Genomic DNA, 25,257 nt, shown 5'->3' with positions numbered 1-25,257 from the left:
TCTCCCACTATATGATGGACCAGGCTCAAAGTTTCAAATTGCCTACTCCTGCAACTAATTCAAGTGTACACCGAAAAGGCTCAGATTAGAATAATGGCCACCTGTGAGACAGAGAGGATTTTTACATTTGGATAATCAGACAAATCACAATTAAGAGCAGAAGCCTGTAGTATCAACACCAATTCTACCTCTTCCAATTGACAGATTACTGACTGTGAATGAAACTGGTCTGCATCGATTTTATTTATAAAGTGTCATCTACATATGTCAGACATGACTTAGTTAAGAGAATTTTCTGCTCCAAGTTCAGGTTGAAGTCGCACTACAGGACTTGAACACACAAATCAAAGCCAACACTATAGTCTAGTCCTGGAAGGGTGGGAGGGGGGGGGGGGTTGGGGGGGTGGGGGGGAGAGCGCTACATTGTCAGAGCTGTTTACTTTCAGGTAAGAGATTAGATCAAGGCTCCATCTCCCTACTTGGTTGTATGTAAAGATTCAATGGCATTATTTCAAAGAGGAACAGAGCAACAATACCAATGTGTCCTGGCTAATATTTATCCCTTAACCAACATCATAGAAACTGATTATTTAGACACTATCACGCTGCTGTGAATGGGAATTTCTTGCATGCAAATTAATTTTCGGGTTTACTCCATTGCAACAGTAACAATACTTCAAAGATGGTTGTAAAACATTTTGAGATGTCCATTGGTGATGAAATATCCAAATCTTTATTTCCACTGTTACACCTAGGAATCATGAATTTTCTTTACTCACTCCAAATAGCTGGTAAAATTACTCTCAGAATGAAAAATGTTCAACAACAAGTTTGGTAAAAATTCATACCATGGTCTGTAACATTTGCAAAAACTGAGGTTAGAGGTAAAGTTGGAGTCTTCAACAAACTTGTAGACCATGGGTTGTTTCCATCTGACAAAGGCCTTGTCCTAAAATTTAAAACAAAAATAATTTTGTATGATCTTATTTCTCATGACATTCTATGTTCCATCCTTCCTTCCTCTATTCCACACACACAGACAGACACAATGCCAGTAAAAACCAAGAAAATGAAGACAATACAGAACCAGAACATTCTCATAAGAAATCCATGAGGTGGGGTGGGAATAAATTTAGGCTCAAACTCAGGGCCGATCACTTTACTGCAGGGTACTAAAGCAGACAAGCATGCAGCCGAGTTTGAAAAATAATGAGACAAAATAAAGCACAGAAAGGCCCGAGTTGGTTTTTAGTTCAGTTTTATAGCTTCCTCTCTCTATCGCCAAAGTTAGGGAATTAGTCTAAGGTTCTTGGAAGTTAAAACTTTCAGTTATCATTTAAGTTACTTCCATGTATGTACGTGATCTTCACAAAAATGAAGTGGACAACTGAGAGTCTTTAAATAGTAAACTTTTTATTGAATCGATAGCACAGCTCCAACCTCTAACGTGCACATCCTGTTCCATGTGCATAAACCATTGAAGGTGGCAGAGCAGGCTGAGTGTGTCTATGGCTTCTTTTGCTGTATAAATAGGGTATAGCATCAAAAACAAGGAAATTATGTTAAACCTCTACAAAATATTGGTCTGGCCTCAACTTCTGGTCACCACACTTGAGGAAGGGTGAAGGCATTGGAGAGGGTGCAGAAAAGTTTCACAAAAGTAATTCCAGAGTCAAGGAACTTCAGTCATGTGAATAGATTGGGGAAATTGGGACTATTCTCCTTCATGGAGAAGCGAAGGTTGAGATATTTGTAGAGGTATTCTAAATCATGAACTGTGTAGATTGGGAGAAACTATTCCCACTGGTGGAAGAATTAAGAACCAGGGAGCACAGATTTCCATTGTTGATCACTATTTTGTGGTGGCCCCTCCAAAATATGTGCATGGTGATTGGGCAAATGTGGACTCAAGCATAATTGTTGTGCACTCCACGGTCAATCTGAAATATAAAGTTAGTCTTAAAATGGTAACCATACAAACTATTGATTGTTGTAAGAACCCATTTAGTTCACTGCATCCTTTCAGGAAAAAAAATCTGTCAGTCTTACCTGGTCTGGTCTACATGCAACTCCAGCACCACAACGATACAGTTGACTGTTAATTAACCTCTGAAATGGCTTAGCTACAGAGTTCATGAGCCAATATGGATGGGTAACAAATTTTGGCCTTGATGTGAACATTCACATTCCATGAAAAAAGCTCGCCAACGCTCAGTTTAGGCATATGAATAATGAATGGCTATTGGAAGATTGCCATGGCAACCCCCCCCCCCAACCTTTTAGCACGTACCTTTCCTCACAGCTGGCTCGCTCTTTTGTTTGCATAGAACTAGGTCCCCAAGTTCGCCCTTTCTTTTTGCAAGCTTTCTGCACTTCTTCATCATAATCTTCTTGTCGGTATATGGTGCTTTTACCCCAGGTTCTATTGCTCTCATCAAGGGTAACTGAACAAAGTATAGTAAAAATCACAAGTTTTACAGGTAATCCAAGAGTGTACAGAACATGGGAATTCACCCCTGCAGGGTCACAGTATTTGTCAGCTGGACTTAAAAGCTAAATACAAAGCAAGGCTCAATCAGGCACCATAGAAAGCAACAGATCGTGAAGGCCACATAATCCCACCAGAAAAGATCCAAAAGTTAAAAATTTTTGCTGCAATGATTGCTAAATAGACCCAAGAGCAAAGAAGGAACAGCCAACCAATAGTGACAGGAGCCAAACTCGCTGATGAGAGAAAAAGTTAGTTCAGTTTGTCAATTGACAGATGTCTAACAACAGGCAGATTTAATCTTTAATGCACTGTTCAGTGGTGAATGCCCCAGAGTCAGGTTGCCAAAATATAAAAGCATTCACTTCAAAAGGAATGAAGTCAAGGATGACGAAAGGTCAGTTCATTTTCCCATTCATCTCATATTAACTTTTGAAACAGTATCTAATTGTACTTTGATTAACTCCAATGTTTTTTGTTTCTGTTAACTTGCTTGGTAGATCATTCCGAACTTTCATCGCTCAAGGGGGCTGATATAAATACATCTATTAAAATAATCAAACTATGTGAAAGTACCATGGAGCAGACTGTGAGAAGAATTTAAATGAACATTTTAATAATTAATATTGTTGACATTTTGTTTTGAGAGTTTTGAGAAGATTTGTAGCTCAGGTTGAGGTTTTGGATATAGGTTTGCTCGCTGAGCTGGAGGGTTCATTTCCAGACGTTTCGTTACCTTACTAGGTAACATCTTCAGTGGACCTCATGCGAAGCAATGCTGAAAATTCCTGCTTTCCATTTAGATTAGGTTAGATTACTTACAGTGTGGAATCAGGCCCTTCGGCCCAACAAGTCCACACCGACACTCCAAAGAACAACCCACCCAGACCCATTTCCCTACATTTACCCCTTCACCTAACACCACGGGCAATTTAGCATGGCCAATTCACCTAACCTGCACATTTTTGGACTGTGGGAGGAAACCCACGCAGACACAGGGAGAATGTGCAAACTCCACACAGTCGCCTGAGGCGGGAATTGAACCCAGGTCTCTCGCACTGTGAAGCAGCAGTGCCACTGTACCGCCCATATATGTTTGGGCTTCTTTGGGTTGGTGATGTCATTTCCCGTGGTGAAGTCACTTCCTGTTTCTTTTCTCAGGGGGTGGTAGATGGGGTCTAACTCGATGTGTTTGTTGATAGAGTTCCGGTTGGAATGCCATGCTTCTCGGAATTCTCGTGCGTGTCTTTGTTTGGCTTGTCCTAGGATGGATGTATTGTCCCAGTCAAAGTGGTGTCCTTCCTCATCCATATGTGAGGATACTAGTGAGAGAGGGTCATATCTTTTTGTGGCTAGTATGTTTTGTTGCACTTTCTCAACTTGCTTTTTCACTTGGTAACTGTCAATACCAACTTAGCATTAGATCAACAGCCAGATGTTCCAAGGACTGGTTATGTTTTGAAGGTAGCAGGAAGAACCAGTGCCATCTAACAGCTTGACTGAACTGAGGGGAGGCAAGCTGAATTGTTTCACCCTGAAAGTCAATTAGCTCATTACAAACTGACATGTTCAAACTGCACAACAAATGGGGAGGAGATGAGAGATTTTGTTTTTGTGCCAATGAAAATAGAGATAGAGAGATATGAAAAGTGGGCTGCTGATTCACTGTCACTCTTTTGACACTAACATGCAGGCAAAATGATCCCCAGACTCTGAAGTGAATGCCTAAACACTATTGAAAACATGACACAACTGAAAGAATTGGTTTGAATGCTTCAAAAAGAACACCGCTGAACAGTGCAATATGGGATACAAAGTGTATTGCTTCCTGATGATGTAACACAAACGCCTTGCCTTTTGTCTTAGCCCTACTGAGGAATTTGCTTGTATATTCACATGCGATATCGACATCCTGTTGGTATACATATATGCTGTTGCGGTGGCCAATGGAATTGACAGCATCTGTTTTGGAGCTCACTGAGGAAAATAAACAAAATAGGGGAGGGTAGTGGAGGGGAAACAGCTGTCTGTTTTAGGTTAAGTACAATTTGAAGTTCTGTTATTTGCGTGCAGATCTTTAAGAAAAAAATATTGAGAATGGCAATTTACAATAATCATTTGTAACAGAAACAATACAGCACTAGGGCCATGGTGGCAAAGTGAAATTGCCACTGGACTATTGAACAGGAGGCCCAGGCTGATGCCCCTGAGCTCAAATTCCATCAGAGCAGCTGGTGGAATTTAAATTCAATGAACAAATCAGAAAAATAAAGCTAATCGATGCTAAACTGGGACTTTGATAACTGTCATCCGTTGTATTATGCCTTTTAGGGAAGGAAAACTGCTATTTATATTCAATCTAGTCTACATGTAAATACAACAAAGAATTGCAGATGCTGAAGATCTGAAATTAAAACAAATTGCTGGAGATACTCAAAACACTAACTCTGCTTTCTCTCCACAGATGCTGCATGACCTGCTGAGTTTCTTCAGTAATATCAGTTTTTGTTTCTGGTCAACATGCATTTGGCTCTTAACTGCACTCCAAAATGGCCTCACAAGCTACAAAGTGCAAGAGTGTTTTTTGACAGGCAACAAATCTTGGTCTTGTTGGGCAGTGTCCACATCCCACAAAACAATAAGGAAGAAATACATTGTTTTGGTAACTGGTTAATCTGTGATAATTTCAACCCTTTCTCTAAAAGTTCAAGTTCTGATTCTCAATTGCACAAACACCGGCCATTCTCTGCTATTTCTTCTAAAGTTACTGAGCATCTATGCATTAGCCATGGAATCCTAGTCCTATTCTCATCACAGGGGAGATGGTGGCATAATGGCAATGTCACTGGACTTATGATCTAGAGAGCGAGGCTAATGTTCTAGGGACAGCAGCTGATGGAATTTCAATTCATGTTATTAATTGAAAGCTAATCTTAGCAATGGTGCTGTGAAGCTAATCATTTACGGACAAATTTGATTAATATTTTTGAGGTAGTGACCAGGTAGTTTATATGGGTTTCAGCAAAGTCTTTGACAAGGTTCCACATGACAGACCGATGGAAGCACATGGGATCGAGGGTAACTTGGCAAGTTGGATCCAAAACTGGCTTTGTGGCAAGAGAGAGGTGATGGTATAAGGCTGTTTGTGTGGCTGGAAGCTTGTGTTCAGTGTTGGGTCCCCCATTGTTTGTGATGTAAAAGGTAAAGTTGCCACAGTCTGACAAGACCAGAGGGTTGCCTCTCTCATTAGAGACATGACTGGTAGTGATTTAAGGTCTGAGGTGAGCAGAGAGGTTGAGGAGGGGAGCTTTTCATGGTAATCTCAGTTGGTGCAGAAATTGTATGTCAGTGTTTCAAGGAGAAGTAATACCATTTACTGTATGCTTCCCTTCCATTCCAAAATGCATTACTTTGCATTTGTCCAGATTAAATTCCATCTGCAATTTCTCCCAAGTTTCCAGCGGACCTTTATCGCGTTGTATCCTCTAACAATCCTTACTATCTACAGCTCCCCCAACCTCTGTGCCATATGCAACCTTACTAATTAGGCAAAAGTGAGGACTGCAGATGCTGGAAATCAGAGTTTAGAGCGGTGCTGGAAAAGCACAGCAGGTCAGGCAGCATCCGTGCTTCGGGCAAAAGCCCTTCATCAGGACTGAAGGCAGGGAGTCTCCAGGGTGGAGAGATAAATGGGAGGGGGGTGGGGCTGGGGAGAAGGTAGCAAAGGGTACAATAGGTGGATGGGGATGGGTATGAAGGTGATATGTCAGAGAGGAGGGTGGGAGAAGGTAGCAAAGAGTACAGTGGGTGGATGGGGATAAAGATGTAGGTCAGAGAGATGGGTGGGGGAAGGTAACAAGGAGTATAATAGGCGAATGGGGATGTGTTCTGTGGTAGAACTGATCCTCCTGGGAGCAGATCCGGCAGAGGCAGAGGAATTGGGAATACGAGATAGCATTTTTGCAGGAGGTAGGGTGGGAAGAGGTGTAATCCAGGTAGCTGTGGGAGTCAGTGGGTTTATAAAAAATGTCAGTGTCAAGTTGGTCGTCATTGATGGAGATGGAGAGGTCCAGGAAAGTATCCTTCCACGAACACACTCATTCATTTGTCTGAACTGGTCCTCACCCTTCACAATTTCTCCTTTGAATCCTCCCACTTCCTCCAGACCAAAGGGGTAGCCATGGGCACCCGTATGGGCCCCAGCTATGCCTGTGTCTTTGTCCGGTATGTAGAACAGACCATCTTCCGTAGTTACACCTGCACCACTCCTCACCGCTTCCTCCGCTACATTGATGACTGCATCGGCGCCACCTTGTGCTCCCGCGAGGTGGTTGAGCAATTCATCAACTTCACCAACACATTCCACCCCGACTTTAAATTCACCTGGACCATCTCTGACACCTCCCTCCCCTTCCTGGACCTCTCCATCTCCATCAATGATGATTGACTTGACACTGACATTTTTTTTTACAAACCCACCGACTCCCACAGCTACCTGGATTACACCTCTTCCCACCCTACCTCCTGTAAAAATGCTATTTCATATTCCCAATTCCTCTGCCTCATCTGCTCCCAGGAGATCCAGTTCCACACACAACACACCAGATGGCCTCCTTCTTTAAAGACCGCAATTTTCCTTCCCACGCGGTTGAAGATGCCCTCCAACGCATCTCATCCACATCCCGCACCTCCATCCTCAAACCTCACCCCTCCAACCGTAACAAGGACAGAACCTCACCCCCCAGTCCTCACCTTCCACCCCACCAACCTTCGCACAAACCGCATCATCTGCCGACATTTCCGCCACCTCCAAACGGACTCCACCATCAGGGATATATTTCCCTCCCCACCCCTTTCTGCTTTCCTCAAAGACTGTTCCCTCTGTGACTACCTGATCAGGTCCATGCCCCCCAACAAACCACCGTCCCCTCCTGGCACCCTCCCCTGCCACTGCCGGAATTGCAAAACCTGCGCCCACACCTCCCCCCTCATCTCCATCCAAGGACCCAAAGGAACCTACCACATCCAAAGTTTCACCCGCACATCCACCAATGTCATTTATTGTATCCGTTCCTCCCGATGCGGTCTCCTCTATGTTGGGGAGGCTGGACGCCGCCTCGCATAGCGCTTTAGGGAACATCTCCGGGACACCCGCACCAATCAATCCCACTGCTCCGTGGCCCAACATTTCAACTCCCCCCTCCCACTCTGCTGAGGACATGCAGGTCCTGGGCTTCCTCCACTGCCGCTCCCTCACCACACAACACCTGGAGGAAGAACGCCTCAGCTTCCGCCTCGGAACACTTCAACCCCAGGGCATCAATGGGGACTTCACCAGTTTCCTCATTTCCCCTCCCCCTACCTTACCCCAGTTCCAACCTTCCAGCTCAGCACCATCCTCATGAATGGTCCTATCTGCCAATCTTCCTTCCCACCAACCCGCACCACCCTCCTCTCTGACCTATCACTTTCATCCCCACCCCCATCCACTCACTGTATTCTTTGCTAACTTCTCCCACCCTCCACCCCCCTCCCATTTATCTCTCCACCCCGGAGGCTCCCTGCCTTCAGTCCTGAAGGACTTTTGCCCGAAACATTGATTTTCCTGCTCCTCGGATGCTGCCTGACCGACTGTGCTTTTCCAGCACCACTCTAAGCTAAACTTACTAATTTGACTACATACATTCTCTTCGAAATCATTTATACACATTAAACATCAGGGGTGCCAGAACTGCAACCTGTGGAATACCACTGGTCACACATCTCCAGTCAGACAAACACCCTTCTATCTTTTGTATGACTAAGCCAGTTCTGTTTCCACCTTACCAGCCCACGCAGCTTTCATGTAACTACTGTATCAGCCTGCCATGACGGACCTTGTCAAAGGTCTAGCTAAAGTACACATAGACAACATCCACTGCTCTGCCCTCAACCATCTTTGTCACTTCCTCAAAAAACTTAATTAAGTCTGTGAGACAAGACCTCCCTTGCACAACGCCATGTTGCTTGTTGCTAACAAGGTCCTTGATAAGTATGTACCAGTGAGGCAGGGAGGAAGCTGTCGAGTGTGGGAGCCGTGGTTTACTAAGGAAGTTGAATCTCTTGTCAAGGGGAAGAAGGCGGCTTATGTAAGGATATGATGTGATGGCTCAGTTAGGGCACTTGAGAGTTACAAGTTAGTCAGGAAAGACCTAAAGAGAGAGCTAAGAGGAGCCAGGAGAGGACATGAGAAGTCACTTGCGGTTAGGATCAAGGAAAACCCTAAGGCTTTCTATTGGTATAACAGGAATAAAAGAATGACTAGAGTAAGATTAAGGTCAATCAAGCATAGTAGTGGGAAGTTGTGCGTGGAATCAGAGGAGATGGAATGTGCTAAATGAATACTTTTCATCAGTATTCACACTAGAAAAAAAAACAATGTGGTCAAGGAGAATACAGATACAGGCTACTAGAATAGACAGGATTGAGGTGCACAAAGAGGAGGAGGTGTTAGCAATTCTGGAAAGTGTAAAAATAAATAAGTCCCTGGAACAGATGGAATTTATCCTAGGATTCCCTTGGAAGCCAGGGAGAAGATTGCTGAGCCTTTGGCTTTGATCTTTATGTCATCATTGTCTCCAGGAGTAGTGCCAGAAGACTGGAGGATAGCAAATGTTTTTCCCTTGTTCAAGAAGAGGAGTAGAGACAACCCTGGAAATTATAGACCTGTGAGCCTTACTTCGGTTGTGGATAAACTATTGGAAAGGGTTATAAGAAATAGGAATGAGTTGATTAGGGATAGTCAACATGGTATGTCATGCTTCACAAACCTTATTGAGTTCTTTGAGAAAGTGACCAAATAGGTGGATGAGGGTAAAGCATTTAATGTGGTGTATGTGGATTTCAGTAAGGCATTTGGTAAGGCTCCCCATGGTAGGCTATTGCACAAATTACGGAGGCATGGAATTGAAGGTGATTTAGCAGTTTGGATCAGAAATTGGCTAATTGAAAGAAGACAGAGGATGGTGGTTGATGGGAAATATTCATCCTGGAGTTTAGTTACTAGTGGGATACCACAAGAATCTGTTTTGGTTCCACTGTTGTTTGTCATTTTTATAAATGACCTGGATGAGGGCATAGAAGGATGAGTTAGTAAATTTGCGGATGACTCTAAGGTCAGTAGAGTTGTGGATAGTGATGAAGGGTGTTGCAGGTTACAGAAAGACACAGATAAGCTGCAGAGGTGGGCTGAGAGGTGGCAAATGGCGTTTAATGCAGCAAAGTATGAGGTGATTCACTTTGGAAGGAGTAACAGAGTACTGGGCTAATGGTAAGATTCTTGGCAGTGTAGATGAACAGAGAGATCTCTGTATCCAGGTCCATAGATCCTTGAAAGTTGCCACGCAGGATGATAGGGTTGTTAAGGCATACAATGTGTTAGCTTTTATTGGTAAAGAGATTTAGTTTCAGAACCATGAATCATGCTGCAGCTGCACAAAACTCTGGTGCGGCTTCACTTGGAGTATTGTGTACAGTTTTGGTCACTGCATTATAGGAAATGTAGAAGCTTTGGAAAGGGTTCAGAGGAGATTTATGAGATGTTGCCTGGTATGGAGGGAAGGTCTTATGTGGAAACGCTGAGGGACTTGAGACAGTTTTCATTTGAGAGGAGGTTGAGAGGTGACTTGATTCAGACATATAAGATAATCAGAGGGTTAGATAGGTTGATCAGTGAGAGCCTTTTCCCTCAGATGGCGATGGCTAGCACGAGGGACACCGCTTTAAATTGAGGGATGTTAGACATAGGACAGATGTCAGAGGTAGTTTCTTTACTCAGAGTAGTAATAGGGACATGGAATGCACTGCCTGCAACAGTAGTGGACTGACCAACTTTAAGGGCATTTAAATGGTCATTGGATAGACATATGGAGGAGAATGGAATAGTGTCAGATGGGCTTCAAATTGGTTCGACAGGTCGGTGCAACATCGAGGCTGAAAGGCCTGTACTGCGCTGTAATGTTCTATAACAAGTCCATATTTTTCCAAATGTGAGTAAATCCCATCCCAAGAATCTTCTCCAATAAATTCCTCTGACTAAAGCTCATAAACCTGTACTTTCCGGATTATCCCTGTTGGCCTTCTTAAACAAAGGAACAACATTGGTTATTCTCCAGTGCTCAGGAACCTCGTTTGTGACGAAGGAAGGTACAAGGACTCAGCAATTTCATCCCTCAGTATTCTGGGATAAATACCAAGAGGTCCCAGGGACTTGTCTACCTTGATGCTTTTCAAAACACCTAACGCCACCTGCGTTTTTTATATCAACATGCCCTTGAACATATTCCCTCTGGAATCACCATCCACCATATCCTTCTCCTTGATGCAAAATATTCATTAAGAACCTCACCCACATGCTCTGTCTCCATGCACGAAGTTCCTCCTCTACCCTGGAGTGGACTTACCCTGTCCCTAGCTACTTCTTGCTCCTTATATATGCATGAGAAACCTTGAGATTCTCCTTAATTCCATTTGCCAAGGTCATTGGATGGACCCTTTCAGCCCTAACTCCTTTAACTTTTTTTTCTGCTTTCTAATCTAAGTGCCATTAATGTCTTGGGAAGTTTGTTTGATGCCCTAGTTCAGGGCAGAGGATTATTTGCCACTCTAGACTGAGGTCGTCCTCAGTCAATACAGTAAACGTATCAGTGAATTTAAAAACCCTCATCTATTCAGTCTCTGCATCAGGTGCTGCCTTTTCCTAATCAAGCATCACCTTTAAAGACTTCTGACATCTCAATTCCTGTGCATAACATCAGAAATAAAGAGTGTGATCAAGTGTGGGCCTAATGCTGTAGAAAGACGTTTGGACCTTGCATCAAGATGCCATCCCTCTTGCCAAATCAGGTGCAGAGAATACTAATCTTCATTGTATCTTTTCTACATTACATAAATTCAGTTCCTTATCAAACTATACAGTTATTCCCTGGAAAGGATTGAGTTAAAGGTCTCTTTGTGCTGGGAACCAAACTGGGGCCATTTTCAGTGGGATACCCTTCCATGAATTACCAGGTTATAAAATACCCAATCTATGTGTACATCAAATTGTAGGGTTAGGAGCTGGTACAATCTCATAAGTTTAAACAAAAAGCATAAATATTAAGATTAAGTGGCTTTAAGATTTTTATTGTAGGTATAATTTATGAAATTATTAAAGTTGATCATTCCCAAATTGCTTGGGGTTCAATGTGCCAGGACAGAATTTAATGTTTGCTGAAAGTGCAGTCCATAAGTAGCCCTTTTGTGTTGATTTCTCTATCTTGACCCCACTGAGAGAGTGATAGGAAGCAGGGGCAATAGAACTGAGATTATCAATTCCATGCCTCGATGGTAACCAAGTGGGTACTTTGTAGGAATTGCCGAGCTTTCAGGGATTTTACTCACAAAATCTGTTATTAGGAATTAACTCAGTTAGGATGGTGTGCATGATTAAAGACCCATAAAAATCTTCAGCCTTTCTTCATAATTTGTAATTGTGTTTATTTCTCTGGAATCCTACTGCTCAGAACACTATATTTGTCAAAGACTTATTACAGCACAATAAAAGGATTATATTGCAAACATTTTGCTGTACAGACTATTCGAATATGAACCTTGCTCAGCAAGGCTTTGCATAGCTGAATGTAAGATGAACGTATAAATGGTCAATGCAAAGTATCAGTTGTGAGAAAGTTTGAAACATGATGCAGATGCCAAAGCCAGACGCTGACATTAAAAGGATGCCAAATAGAAGTTACTAGCCAGAACTTGTGGGATTTATGGTCAAAGTGAAGCAGGCAAAAATAGGCAACAGAATTGTGCTGACAAAAAAAAATCAGAGCCCATCATCAAAATGGTACTAATGCTGCAAATTGGTTAGCTACATTGGATTTAGGAAATATGTGGTCTTTTTCCTAGATCTTTTTGGATGGTCATGAACACCAAGAGAAATAAAAACTAACATTTTGGTGCAGAATTTGAACCTGAGGAAAATATACTGTAGATATACAAGCTTCCTGAGACCATTTGGACACTGTGGATTATGTACAAAATATGGACTGCCAGCTTTTAAAAGAAAATTTAAAATGGTCAATAAATACTGGCTTTGCCAGCAATACCACATCCCGTGAGCAAAGAAAAAAATGCTGACCTTTTATATAAAAGGAAGATTACACACAGAGATAATTAAACAAATAAGGAATCAGTTTCATTCATTTCTCTGTCACCTGTCTTAATTGGCAAGCAGTACAAAACTATTATAACACACACGATTGATGTAACCAGCACTGCACTTACGCTGTATAGCTCTTAGTCTTGGGATAATGGTGGGGCTGCTCGGTGGACTATAACTGCTGCCATTCAAACTTTTCCGCTTGTCGAGAGTTGGAGAAGCTTGAACAGTGATCTTATGCTGAAAATCTATCAATGTGAAAAAAATCAAGACACTGAAGATGATCCATCACAGCTATGTCTGATATGCAATATCATTGTTGAAATACTAAGCACTTGGAGCACCAGCTTAACACCGATCAATCAATACAGGTTTTCCTTGACCAATCTTCTGAAATTCTTCAGAGAAATAATAGATCGTGTATTTGAATAAGGAAATGATGTGGTTAGTTAGTTATCAAAACTATTAAGCTTCATTTTTAAAGGAACAGAATTGAAAAATAGAGAATTTACGCTAAACTGATTATCGAACCTTAGTGCCAAGGCTTCATATGTCATTGACATATTTCCATAATTAAAGATAAAATTGTACTGAGATGCTTTTAAGTTGGCATATCTTTAAGTGTTAAATACTGTAGCAATACAGCTTGAAGGAGGATTAAAAAAACACAAGAAAAAGTGAATTATGGTTGTAATTTTGCATTGGGCTACAGGAAGTTTGGCAATAGCAGTAAACAGAAGCCAAAACTGAGATACCAATAGGCTAGAAGAATGGCTTGAGAGAAAGAATTGTAAATATGGAGTCCAAGTTATGGTTGGATTGTTGGTGGAGTGACAGCAGCGCTCTTTCCATATGTGAAGAAATGTGAAATTTTAGTTAAAGTTAGTAGTTGGTGTTCACACAGGTATTCAGATTTGGGCTAAATGTTGCAAAACATACCTGCAAAAAAAAAATTGACAAACTGAGTTCCCTTTCTCCTGCAAAAAGGAAACGGAGGGGTGCTCTAATAGAAATCTTTAAAATTATGAAAGGCTTTGGTAGAGTGATTACAGAGAGGACACTTACTTTGCAGAGAAGATCATAACCAGAGTAATCAATAAAGCATGAATCCAATAGGGTGCTCAAAAGAAATGTCTTTTTCCAAAGACTGGTGACAATGTGGTGGACTATGCTAGCACAGGAAGCAGCTGAAGACAGATTACTACAGATGCTTTCAAGAGGAACCTGGACAAGCATATAACAAAAAATGCAATAGACGAATACAACAATAGATATAGATAAGGAAAGATAGAACAAGGTTCATGTGAAGCATTAATATTAGCATGGACTGGCTGTGATTTACATCCTCAAAGTCTTAAATCCTATGCAAGATACCTACCTAAGAGACTTGAGATAAAGAAAGTGAATGCTGCTATCAGGACAGATAGTTAGTGGATCAAAAGCAAAGGGCTAAAGAACTGGAAAGGTCCTTGTTCAGACTCCAGTAGAGCACGACATTACTCATGCAGAAGGTGAAAAAGTGAGACAGCGTGGAGTGAGTGAGTGATGGCAGGCTATTTGACTGCTGGGGTATGACAAATTCACTCTGCTCTCACCCAACATCTAAACACATGTAACATCTAGCAGGGTTCACTAAATAGTGACCAGAGTTGAACAATCCAGTGATAGGAAGATTCAACTCTGCATCTGCCAGAAACTGCTACATGGATTTTAATTTAAGTATACACTTTCATCAGCCTGAAATTTCAATTTAGCTTGGTAAGAATATTCTGTGTGCAGACCCAGACCTCATAGTCTTTAACTCCATACCTGAAGGTAAACTGATTCGGTTTCCATCTTTTAGCTTTAGCCGGTTTCTCTTGAACTTGCCTTTTCTTTTCTTCACTTTTGGTTTCTCTTGGTTCAGCTGGAAGATGAGAATGTTCAGCTCACGCTCCAACACGTCAATTTCCCGTTCTGCCAGTTGTTGTTCCCGTCTCTTCAGCAGCTCTTCGTGGGACTTCTGTTGGAGCTCTGCCCTCGTCAGCTCCTCCTCTCGTGATCGCAACTCCTAGGAACAACAGAAGAAAGCTAAAGTTCATTGCCAAGTCTGGGGTTAATTGGAACCAGATCACAATAAAACATAAGATCAGTGAGAATGAGAATTAAAATCCTTGACCTTGTGCACAATTTAAAAAATAAATTTGCACTATGTTAAACAGCTCAAAAGACATTGTTGGATCCATTAAATTTATGTTAATTAGAGAATGTCTAACATAAAATCAAAATGTCAAGGTGTTTCACATAATAAAAGGTACTAAATAAGAAAATATTTGGAAGAGTGACAAGTTTAGTTACAGGTAGATTTTACGGTGAGATTTAATCACGAGGGGTGGGTGGTGGAGCAATAGGAGGATTTTGGAAGTTTATTACAGAGTATGTGGGGTTTAGGCAGCTAAATGCACCATCACCATTGGTTAAAGTTGTGTGTGCATGCTCATGCGAGTGCATATATTTGGGAGGGGTTGCGCCATGAGAAAAAGGTCACAATCTGAGGAGCAAGATTTCAAGTTCGGGTATCTAGACTACTGGAGAACATTCAGAGATAGCTGTGAGACCATATAGAGATTGATATGAGATTGTAGATTTTAAATTTGCGATGTTTCGAGGGCACAGATAGGCAGGACTAACAGTCTGAAGTTATTTTCAACAATTGTGTCACAGTACTTATTTACTATATTAATAAATGAGAAATTGTGGTAACATACTACTTCCAAAACAATCCTAATTAATTGATCCTATTGGATGGTGGAGCAGGTTTGAGGGGCTGAACAGCCTACTCCTGTTCCTATTTTCTATGGCCTAATAGACTTATGATCCTAAATCTACTGGGAAGTATTACACAGTTCAGGAAAAATAAATGGAATCCTCACCCAATTACAAGTATACTGTAATCAAATTAAAGCATAATTCAGATTAAAACCAAACTGTAGAGTTATCCAACAGAATCTGGAGTAAACTTCATGCAGTACATCATGAGAATGACAATCATTTCAGATGTCAGCAATGACGGAATGATGATGATACAGGATTGGCAGCAAAAAAAAGTCACATTTATTTGGCACCAAGTCAAATTATACAGTCTTACAACTCCTGACACAATGAATTTCTTTGCAGTGAAGTGACTGTGGAATATTCAGAATTGCAGAATGCTAGCCCATTTTCCTTTGTGAATTGGTGGGACTATAGGCTGAATCTTCTGAGCTTCCCATACCCAAATTAGATCTTGCACTAAAAAGACAAAATCACAAATGCGAGAGGATAGGAATTTTGTATCGACTGTGTATTTCTTTTGAATAGAGGGTTATCAGACATATCTTTCAAAAGAAGATAAACAGATTCAAAACATCAGTGCTTTTACATTGTAGGCCCTCAAAATGTTACGTTATTCCTTATGCTATTACAGAGCATCCATTTAACATTAAAGTTATGTCCTAACAACAAGATTCAGATTATCCACTATACAGTGCACACCCTAACCAGATGTAGATTTGTTCCTACAGTCAGTTCTGATATAACGCGATAGTTCTGTTCTTGTTATAAAAACATAGCAGCACCATTTAAACTGATGGGACTAGAATTGCGTTATAGCCAAAACAGGCAAGGAAATTTTGCGTTCTACAAATAATAGTCTAAATTCTTCAATCATGTTATAGCCAATTCACATTGAAGAAATGCCCATTATAGCAGAACCAGCTGTACTTTTAAATGATCAAGAAGTAAAGAGATTCAGAGTAATTTACAGCACAGAAGTTACTGAATCCAGCCAAGCTGTTCTCTCAGTTTGGACCATGTATTGCAACTATAAACAGATTTGTTAAACATGCTCTGATCCACAAAGTTCACCACCATTTCTATGAATTTTAAGATTAAGTTTCACATATACATGACAAGAGGAAACTGAACACTAAGTTTTTTTTGGGTTGGAGCCAAGTGCAGACCAAACAGTGGACATCAGGAAAATTTATTGCTCTTCATTAAATAGGGCCATCTTTTGACGTCCACCTCAATGGAATAGACAAAAAGCGTCTAAGACCCTTATCTGGAGAGCAGCATCTTGAACATTACAGTGCTCTCTTAGCCACTACATGGAATCATCAATCTAGTTTATCTGTTCCAGGTCTACTTTAGGACTAGAAATATAAATGTCTAAACTCTTGTAAAAGTGTAAAGTTTAAAAAAAAAACTCACTTTTTCCTTTGTCCTCAGCTCATTAAACATTTGCTGTATTTCCATTTTCCAATCATCTTGCATGGAGTGAAATGATTCCTGGGGTAAATCTGTTATGACTGTGGCCTCAATAGCAGTTAGTTGCTCCAAAATGGTAGCGAAATTTGGACGGACGTGAGGATCCTGGTCCCAACATTCTGAAAGTTTCAATAGATTATTGGGTCAATTAAAAAAAAACGGTTTCCTTTTCTCTAATTTTCTTTCGTTTACTGAAAGCATCAACTCTTCCTACACACCTTCAGCCAATGTCAACCCTCTACAACTTTTTCTAAGTGGTCACTTCATCTCGGAGGCTATGAAACCAAGAGAACTCATAACAGGGCTCACAATCTCCCAGCAATTCAATGGAAATAATCATGTGAGAATCCTGACTGCAACTTTTCTCTTTAATCTAGTTGTTTTTCACAAAAATTTACTTTATGCACAAGATGTGCAATAGGTGCGCTGTAGCCAAACTGCTGAAGCTCAGGTGAACAAAAAAAAAGACTGCCTGACATCAAGGCCACGTTTGGCCAAGTCTGCATCAATGAACCCGAGCAAAACTGAAATCAATGGGAATCAGTCTCTGCTATTTGGAGTCATTCCTGACATCCAGGAAGACAGTCGCACTGTTGGAGGTCAGTCATTGCAGCAGAAATTCATCAGGTTAGTGCCCTCAGCCCAATCATCATGCTGCTTCATCAATGACCTTCCTTCTATCTTAAGGTCAGATGTGGGGAAATCTGCTCATGGTTGCAGACTGTATGGCAACATTTGTGACTCCTCAGATATTAAAGCAGTCCATATCCAAATGCAGCAAGATTTGGACAATACCCAGACTTGGGCTGACAAATGGTAAGTAACATTCATGCCACACAAGTAACCACCTTCAATAAGAAAAAGAGACAATCTAACCATCGCGCCAGGGCATTCAAGGGCACTACCATTACTGAACTCCCCCATTATCAACTTCCTGGGGTTGCCACTTATCAGAAATTGATTTGGACTAACCACATTAATATAGAAGCTACAAGAGCAAAGGCTGCAGTGAGTAACTCACCTTCCGACTTCCCAAAACCTCTCCATCAACTACAAAGTACAAGTCAGGAATTTGATGGAATAATCCCCACTGGTCTGGATGAATGCAGCCCCAATAATGAAACAGCCTGCTTGATGGCCACCATGTCCTCAAACATTCATTCTCTCCACAAACAGACATGCAATTGCAACAGTGTGAATCATCCACAAGATGCACTGCAGAAATTCACCAAAAATCTTACATAGCACTTTCCAAACCCACAACCACTACCACCCAAAAGGGCAAGGGCAGCAGGTACATAGGAACATCACCACCTGCAAGTTCCTCTCCAAACCACTCACCATCTTGACTTGGAAAAATAATGCCATTCCTTCAATGTCATTGGGTCAAAATCCTCCATAACGGCATTGAACCTACAGCACATGGACCCTTGCAATGACAGCAGCAGTTTGAGAAGGCAGCTCATCATCACCTTTTCAAGGACAACTAGTAATGGACAATAAATGCTGGCTCAAGTCCCATGAGTGAATAACAGAGAGAAAAAGTAGTGCAGATCAATTAGGTTAAATACAGAACAGACCATTAAACGGTGCCTTGCGCCAGTTATTGTACAGATTCTAGTGACGTACATTGCATGAAACAGTGCCCAAGTCACATAATGCAAGGGGTTTTAGGCTGTTGTAGCTCCTTGGTGTACAATAACATTGCCTTTTCGCAAAATCTGTTCAAATTTAACGTGTCACTCAGCACTTAACTTGGGCAAGCTCCTTTCACTGGAAGGCCAATGCTGAGGCCTACCATGGCTTCCTAACTGCAATCTGACTGAGAAGAACTGCTGTAAGCACAGACTAGGATTCAAACCGAGATACAGTGAAAAGTGTTGTTTTGTTTTGTGTGCTATACAGGCAAATCGTACCATACAAAGTATATCAGGAGGCAGAACAGAATGCAGAATACGGTGCCACAGCCACAGAGAAGGTGCAGAGAGAGAGTAGAATTAACATTCAAAAGTCTGATAAAGCGGGGAAGAAGCTGTTCTTGAATCTATTCGTATGTGTATTCAAACTTCTATTCTCTGCCCAATGGAACAGGGTATAACTGGGTGGAAGGAGTCTTTGATAACGTCGATTGCTTTCCTGAAGCTGCACCTAATGTTTCTTAACTAGCAGTTGTCCAAGAGAATTTTGAGTTATTCAGTTTTACACAAGGCACAGAGAACAAAAATAGTTCACAAACAAATTCATTAAAACAAAATGCTCCCTTCAAACATGTATTTTACTGCAATCCTTTGTCTACAATTGAAAGCAATGGTTTTATCCATTATCTTGCTTTAATGCAACTTAATCTTAGAGAAGAACAAAATTTCATCCCTGATCTGTGTTGGGCAGCTGATCTCAGCTGTGCAGTACAGTACATTTGAATGTAGCAACTGTGGATTAGGAAGCCAGGGGTGGTGGAAAAGAGAGACACTTCCTCTTTTAATCCCTATTCCACCATGCTTTTCATAAGTTGCTGTGCAAAATCAAGAGACGATTTAGATTTCCCTATTTTCAGACATAAAGTCAATAATATTGGTCACATGACCAAAACCTGACAGCTTTTCCCATCCATAGAACCGTATGACAGCAAAAAAAGTCAATATGCACATATTGTTTTTCATAATCTGTAACATGATTCCTATCATGCAATTCTCTGATCAAGTAACAACAGGAGAATTTAAAGAAAGAAAAGCAAGAATTGCTGAAACAAGCTTACATTTTATAAACCAGATGCTAGTTAACACCAGTTCAGGACCAGAATTATAAATGCTGAAACATAATTTGATTGCAAAGTGTTAATTGAGCAGGGTCATCAAGTTAAATAAAAAAACTTAAGACCAAGGGCAACTACTCTTCAACATAGCTCAATGCATTACACAAATCAGCCGTCCATCCATGGACTCCATCTATACTCCTCACTGCCTCAGGAAAGCAACCAACGTTATCAAAGACTCCTTCCACCCAGTTATACCCTCTTCCATTGGGCAGAAGATATAAAATTTTGAACACACGTACGAATGGATTCAAGAACAACTTCATCTCCGCTGTTATCAGACTTTTAAATGGACCTCTCAAATGTTAATTCTAATCTCTCTCTGTACCTTCTCTGTGGCTGTAGCACTGTATTCTGCATTCTGTTCTGCTTCTTGATGTACTTTTTATGGTACGATTTGCGTGTATAGCACATAAACAACACTTTTCACTGTATCTCGGTACAGGTGACAATAATAAATCGATCAAACATCTTCTCCACGGCCACTCTATCCAGTCTCTCTATATTCAGTAAAAATTTCCATGACATTCGTGCTACCCACCAATCTTCTAAACTCCATCGAGTACAGACCCAGAGTCCTCAACTATTTTTGATAAGTTTTATAGATTCATACAGTGCAGAAAAGATTCTTCGGCCCATTGAGTCTGCACTGACATAACTACCACTAAAAGTGCATTCATCCCAATTTCCTGCACTTGTCCTATATCCTGAGCTCCTCCAGAATTTTGTTTTGTATCAGATTCAATTGACTTGACAAATAAATTCAATATTGTTTCAAGTACTTTGGTTGTAAATATTTCACATAGTACGAACGTGAATTCAGTAAATAAATTGCACAATACAGACAAAACCAATACAGGACATCTTCACTTATGACTCAAATTTTAAAAATGCAGAGAATAAATTATTTTAAAAAGTCTATCCTTTCACAGAATTCAATTTACGAGACCACTTGCTTACCTTCCATTAGTTTGGTGAATGGTTCAGGACATGTCGACGGAATAGGAAGGGTTAATTTGTTGACAGCTACTCCATATGCGACGGCAAGGCCATCAATCCCACGATAAGGTACTTCTCCAGTCAGTAACTCCCACAGTAACACGCCATAGCTGCAAGCACAAAGAGGTGACATCAAACTCCTTAAACATCAACAGCAGGAAGAAAGTAATAGCAGAAAAGATTTACAAGATGTTGGAGGATTTGAGCGACAGGGAGAGGTTGAATAGGTTAGGGCTGTTTTCCCTGGAGCGTAGGAGTCTGAAGGGTGACCTCAGAGGTTTGTAAAATCATGAGGGGCATGCATAGAGTAAATAGACAAAGTCTTTTCCCTAGGCTGGGGGAGTCCAGAGATAGAGGGCATAGGTTTAGAGTGACAGGGGAAAGATATAAAAGAGACCTAAGGGGCAACTTTTTCATGCAGAGGGTGGTTTATTTATGGAATGAGCTGCCAGAGGAAGTGGTGGAGGCTGGTACAATTGCAACATTTAAAAGGCATCTGGATGGGTATATGAATAGGACAGGTTTGGAGGGATAAGCCGGTTTGTGGCAGGTTGGACTAGATTGGGTTGGGATATCTGGTCGGTATGGACGAGTTGGACCAAAGGGTCTGTTTCCATGCTGTACAAATAAAGAAAATAGAAAGAAACTGTTTGGTCCCTTGAGCCTTTCCTGGCATTCTACCGGTTGGTAATTTGGACCTCACCATTATTTACCAACATTTGTTGCATTTCCCTTATCCCACAAGAACCCACAAGGTTCATTTTCATACACAATACTTTGGGAGAAGAAAATTTGGGATTTTCAGCATGTGAAAGCTCTTTCTGAATTCATACAAAGGAAAGTTTTCCATACCTACTTTGTTTTTCCCTTCTAATATTTTATACTCCTTGATTATATCAATCTTTAACCTTCCAAACCTCAGGCTCTGGCGGAGAGTGGCACACGTGATAGTCTGGGGGAGGAAGAGGGGGCACACATGATGGATTGAGGAGTGGAGAGGGGGCACAACAGAGAGGGAGAGAGACACACACAAACAGACAGAAGCACAGAGAGACAGACAAAATGTGGGAAAGATTAATGGAATAGAATTAATTGCAATTAATTTTTATTCTTTATGTCCGTAAGAAACTTAAAGCACCTTATAATTGCAGCACCTTCCAAATCCATGACCTCTCCCACTTAGAAGGACAAGGACAGCAAACACATTGGAAGGCCACCACCCACAAGTTATACACCAACCTGACGAGGAAATACATTGCTGTCCCTCCTGATCAGAACTGTGTGTATACCTACACCACATGCACTGCAGCAGGCAATTAGGGATGGGAAATAAAATGTTAACCCTTGCAGTGCTGCTCATTTCCCGTGAAAAATTTTTAAAAGTCCAGAATGTCATGTTGGACAGCTGAAGGGCATACCAACCTCCAAACATCACTGCCTTTGGAAAACATGGATGATTTGATAACCTCAGGGGCCATCCAAGCATACGTCCCTGCCGCACTCATCTTGGTTGTTTTGTGCCACTCCCTGGCCAAGCCAAAGTCAGTGATCTTCAATGTCTTGTTGGCGATATCATCATTTTCAATTTTCTCAAGTAACAGAACTGAGGGGGTAAAAATATAAAGAACTACATAAGCATCACCTTGTAAATACTTAACCTCGCTGTCTCCTTGCTCAGAAAGTGAATTTCTAAGCTTGCCTATTTAGGTTACTACATTGGTTTGTGCTGTCTTCAGAAAACACTTGTTCTGATCAATATTACCATTAAAGTGGAACAGTTTTTAAGTGTGGTAGTTTCCCTGCAAGGACTACAGCCCATACCCATCCCCTTCGCAAATTCTGTTCTATTAACAACTTTGTTATGTGTAATTAACTCAATGGATTTTCAGAATGGTGGCAAATCCTTTCACCATGGTCCATAGTTTCTTCCAGGAGGAACAGTAGAAAAGCAGGACACTGTCCTGTGTTTCAGTCAGGTACAAACTTCTGGTTAACTCATCCAAGAGCTTATCTCAACAATGAACATCAACATTGTGATAACGGAAGACATCAAAGCCTAATGCGATCCATTGCTGTCCTCATCAGTAGGCCACACACCAGCATCATCCAGCTGGTGTTACTGAAGAGCAATCTGGACCAGGAATTCTGACTGATGTTTGACCTCCCTGACCTGGGTCAGAAAGGTCAATCATAGTGATCCAAAAAGGAATTTCTGGTCTCCAGAGCTTCAGTGAATGCTGAGAGAATCAAAGAAAATAATTGCACTGAATGCAGATCTAAGAAGCACATCCATTCCAAGGCAAAACTGCTTAAGTCTCATCAATTATAAACCACTAATCTAATGTGTTTAACGTAAAGATACTCATGTGACCATCATGTGATATTTTAGTGAATTACCAACAGTTCCAAGCCTGGTTTGTGCTGTAACGGTTATTAATGCAAAAATGAAGTTCAACTGCAGAGAAGACAACACAGCAATGTGAGTGAACCGTAATGACACACAGCCTCCACTGCAGACACAACTTTACCAAAGAAATTTATAGGTGCAGTGCAAAAAATACAAGTTTCACGTAACAGAAAACACCACTATAAATTAATTTCTTTCAGCTCTTGGACTTGCCAAACACCAAGTAGCAAGGTTCAAGTTCTTTTTCATTGCAGAAGTACAACAGTCGCAGTGACTGAAATAAAATAATCTAGAATTTTACAGCAAGATTCATATTTTGTGCAGAGGTGCCAAAAGACGTTAACAGAATTGGCAGCATAAAAATATTTTCAAAAAGTTAAGTGCACTATCTACTTTCCTGATAACAGTACAGTACAATCAGTCAACGTCAAAACCAAACAAATTAATCTCCCACTTTTAATCAATTTTTTTGGATCAACTCTGCTCTTAGTTTCCACTTACTGATGTTTAAACTACAAACAACCCAGCATTGTAACACTTATCTTGGGAATCAACACCATTAATGCAAGTTTCAAATTCCACTCCAGTAGGTTATTGAATCTCAAAAAAATTAGTGAATAGTTAGAGACTGCTGACAGCTGATGACAAAGAGTTTCTGAAGAATGGAAATGATAGCTGACTGCTGAATTTGGGAAAATATTCCAGAAGGTCACCAACTAACATTTTTCTTAGGGAGAATACTTTGCTCTGGTGTCAGGACAATGAAACTACTCAAGCACATATGCTCTATCCTCTAAGATTTTTAAGGCTGATTTGGATAACAGAGAGTCAAGTTTTCTGAGCGTATATAGAAAATTACTCCGGTTTCTTTGTTTTAAAGCAGATCAGCATCCTCCACGTGCCTGTCTGGAAGTGGAGATATTACATCAGGAGACAGGGACTGCTCAAGTTTAGATGAAAGCAATTATCTTGTGAAAAAATACAACCTGACAGGGCCAGAGACAAATTGCTGGGTCAGACAAGTGCATTACTAAGCCAGTATTAACATACAATTCAATTTCCAAGTTAAAATATAATGACTGAGATAGAGACAAAGTAACTGAAGGGCTGCTGCTTTTCTTCCTCTCAGTTGCTTTCAAAGAGTTAATTCATTCTGGGATCTCTAAATGTAAACTCCCCAAAAAGGATGGCAAGCAAGAGAAAAAAAAATTGGTTTCTTCCAGCATTAATCACCTCTTTCCTCTAGTTTAGGTGGTTTACTGGGGACTAAACTCACTATTTCCTCCCCTTAGCACCACCGTCCTTTAAAAGCTTTTTTGGTTCAATTTTAACCGCACACCCAAGTGCAACCTTCTGTTGCTTCCAAAGTAAAGGAAAGCAAGTTGGCATCGAACGAACAGAGATGACTTTCCAAGTCAAATGGTTCAGGTGTCACAACGATGTGCTCTCAAATTTAAGTCATCAGCAAAATAACTTTGTCAATATTTCAGCACACCAGCAGTGCATTTTCACGAGGTCCTGTCTGCTGGATGTGAAAGATCTCATGCCATTTTTCAAGAGGAGAGGATTTACCAATGTATTGGCCACCTTGCACATCAGAAAACTAAATTATCCAGTCATTTAACCAAACTCCATTTAGTAGGATTGGCTGCCATGCCTACCCAAAAAAATGAATACATGCCAAAAACAATTCAATGAAATTGAGGTGATTTTGAATGTCCTAGGGCACAAAAGGTGCTGAAGATATGCAACGTTTTCTTTTTCTATATTGCTTTCGTGACATTTATTCCATATGACCAACATCAAAACATATTAGTTAATCCTTTATTTGACTTTTGTCCACTCACTGAAAGTTATGTGCAAACTCTCAGGCTTGTTTATTTATATAACAAACTGCATTGCTGAAAGCAAGCAATTTAGCACCAGGTTCTTTCATAAACACAGTTAAACTCCATCCAGACTTCCATGTCTTGATGACTCCCTAATTCGAACCACTTTGTGTTTGTATGGAAGCTGAACTCGGTATCTTATCTGGGAGGCCATTGCACATCTGAAATGAGTGGAATCTCTATACTATA

The 25,257-nt window shown here is 40.9% G+C and overlaps 1 protein-coding gene across 2 annotated transcripts in view; it reads right to left on the bottom strand.

Moving 5' to 3' along the window:
- map3k21 (mitogen-activated protein kinase kinase kinase 21) overlaps positions 1 to 25,257 on the bottom strand; it is a 93,546-nt gene that overhangs the window by 6,145 nt on the left and 62,144 nt on the right. The window contains exons 2-9 of one of the 2 annotated variants that reach the window (XM_087991146.1): positions 22,195 to 22,375; positions 20,734 to 20,882; positions 16,905 to 17,080; positions 14,484 to 14,724; positions 12,800 to 12,922; positions 4,343 to 4,465; positions 2,291 to 2,444; positions 849 to 949 (exon numbers count right to left, since the gene is read on the bottom strand). In XM_087991146.1, the coding sequence (XP_087847272.1) occupies positions 849 to 949; positions 2,291 to 2,444; positions 4,343 to 4,465; positions 12,800 to 12,922; positions 14,484 to 14,724; positions 16,905 to 17,080; positions 20,734 to 20,882; positions 22,195 to 22,375 (1,248 nt within the window). The remainder of the gene's footprint in view (positions 1 to 848; positions 950 to 2,290; positions 2,445 to 4,342; positions 4,466 to 12,799; positions 12,923 to 14,483; positions 14,725 to 16,904; positions 17,081 to 20,733; positions 20,883 to 22,194; positions 22,376 to 25,257) is intronic. The other variant, XM_087991147.1, reaches the window with a different exon arrangement.

Source organism: Chiloscyllium plagiosum, unplaced genomic scaffold (genome assembly GCF_037043375.1).
Source record: "Chiloscyllium plagiosum isolate Xiang-an unplaced genomic scaffold, Cpla_swu_hap1 HiC_scaffold_10, whole genome shotgun sequence".
Classification (NCBI taxonomy): domain Eukaryota; kingdom Metazoa; phylum Chordata; class Chondrichthyes; order Orectolobiformes; family Hemiscylliidae; genus Chiloscyllium; species Chiloscyllium plagiosum.
This window is presented reverse-complemented; position numbering and strand designations above follow the sequence as displayed.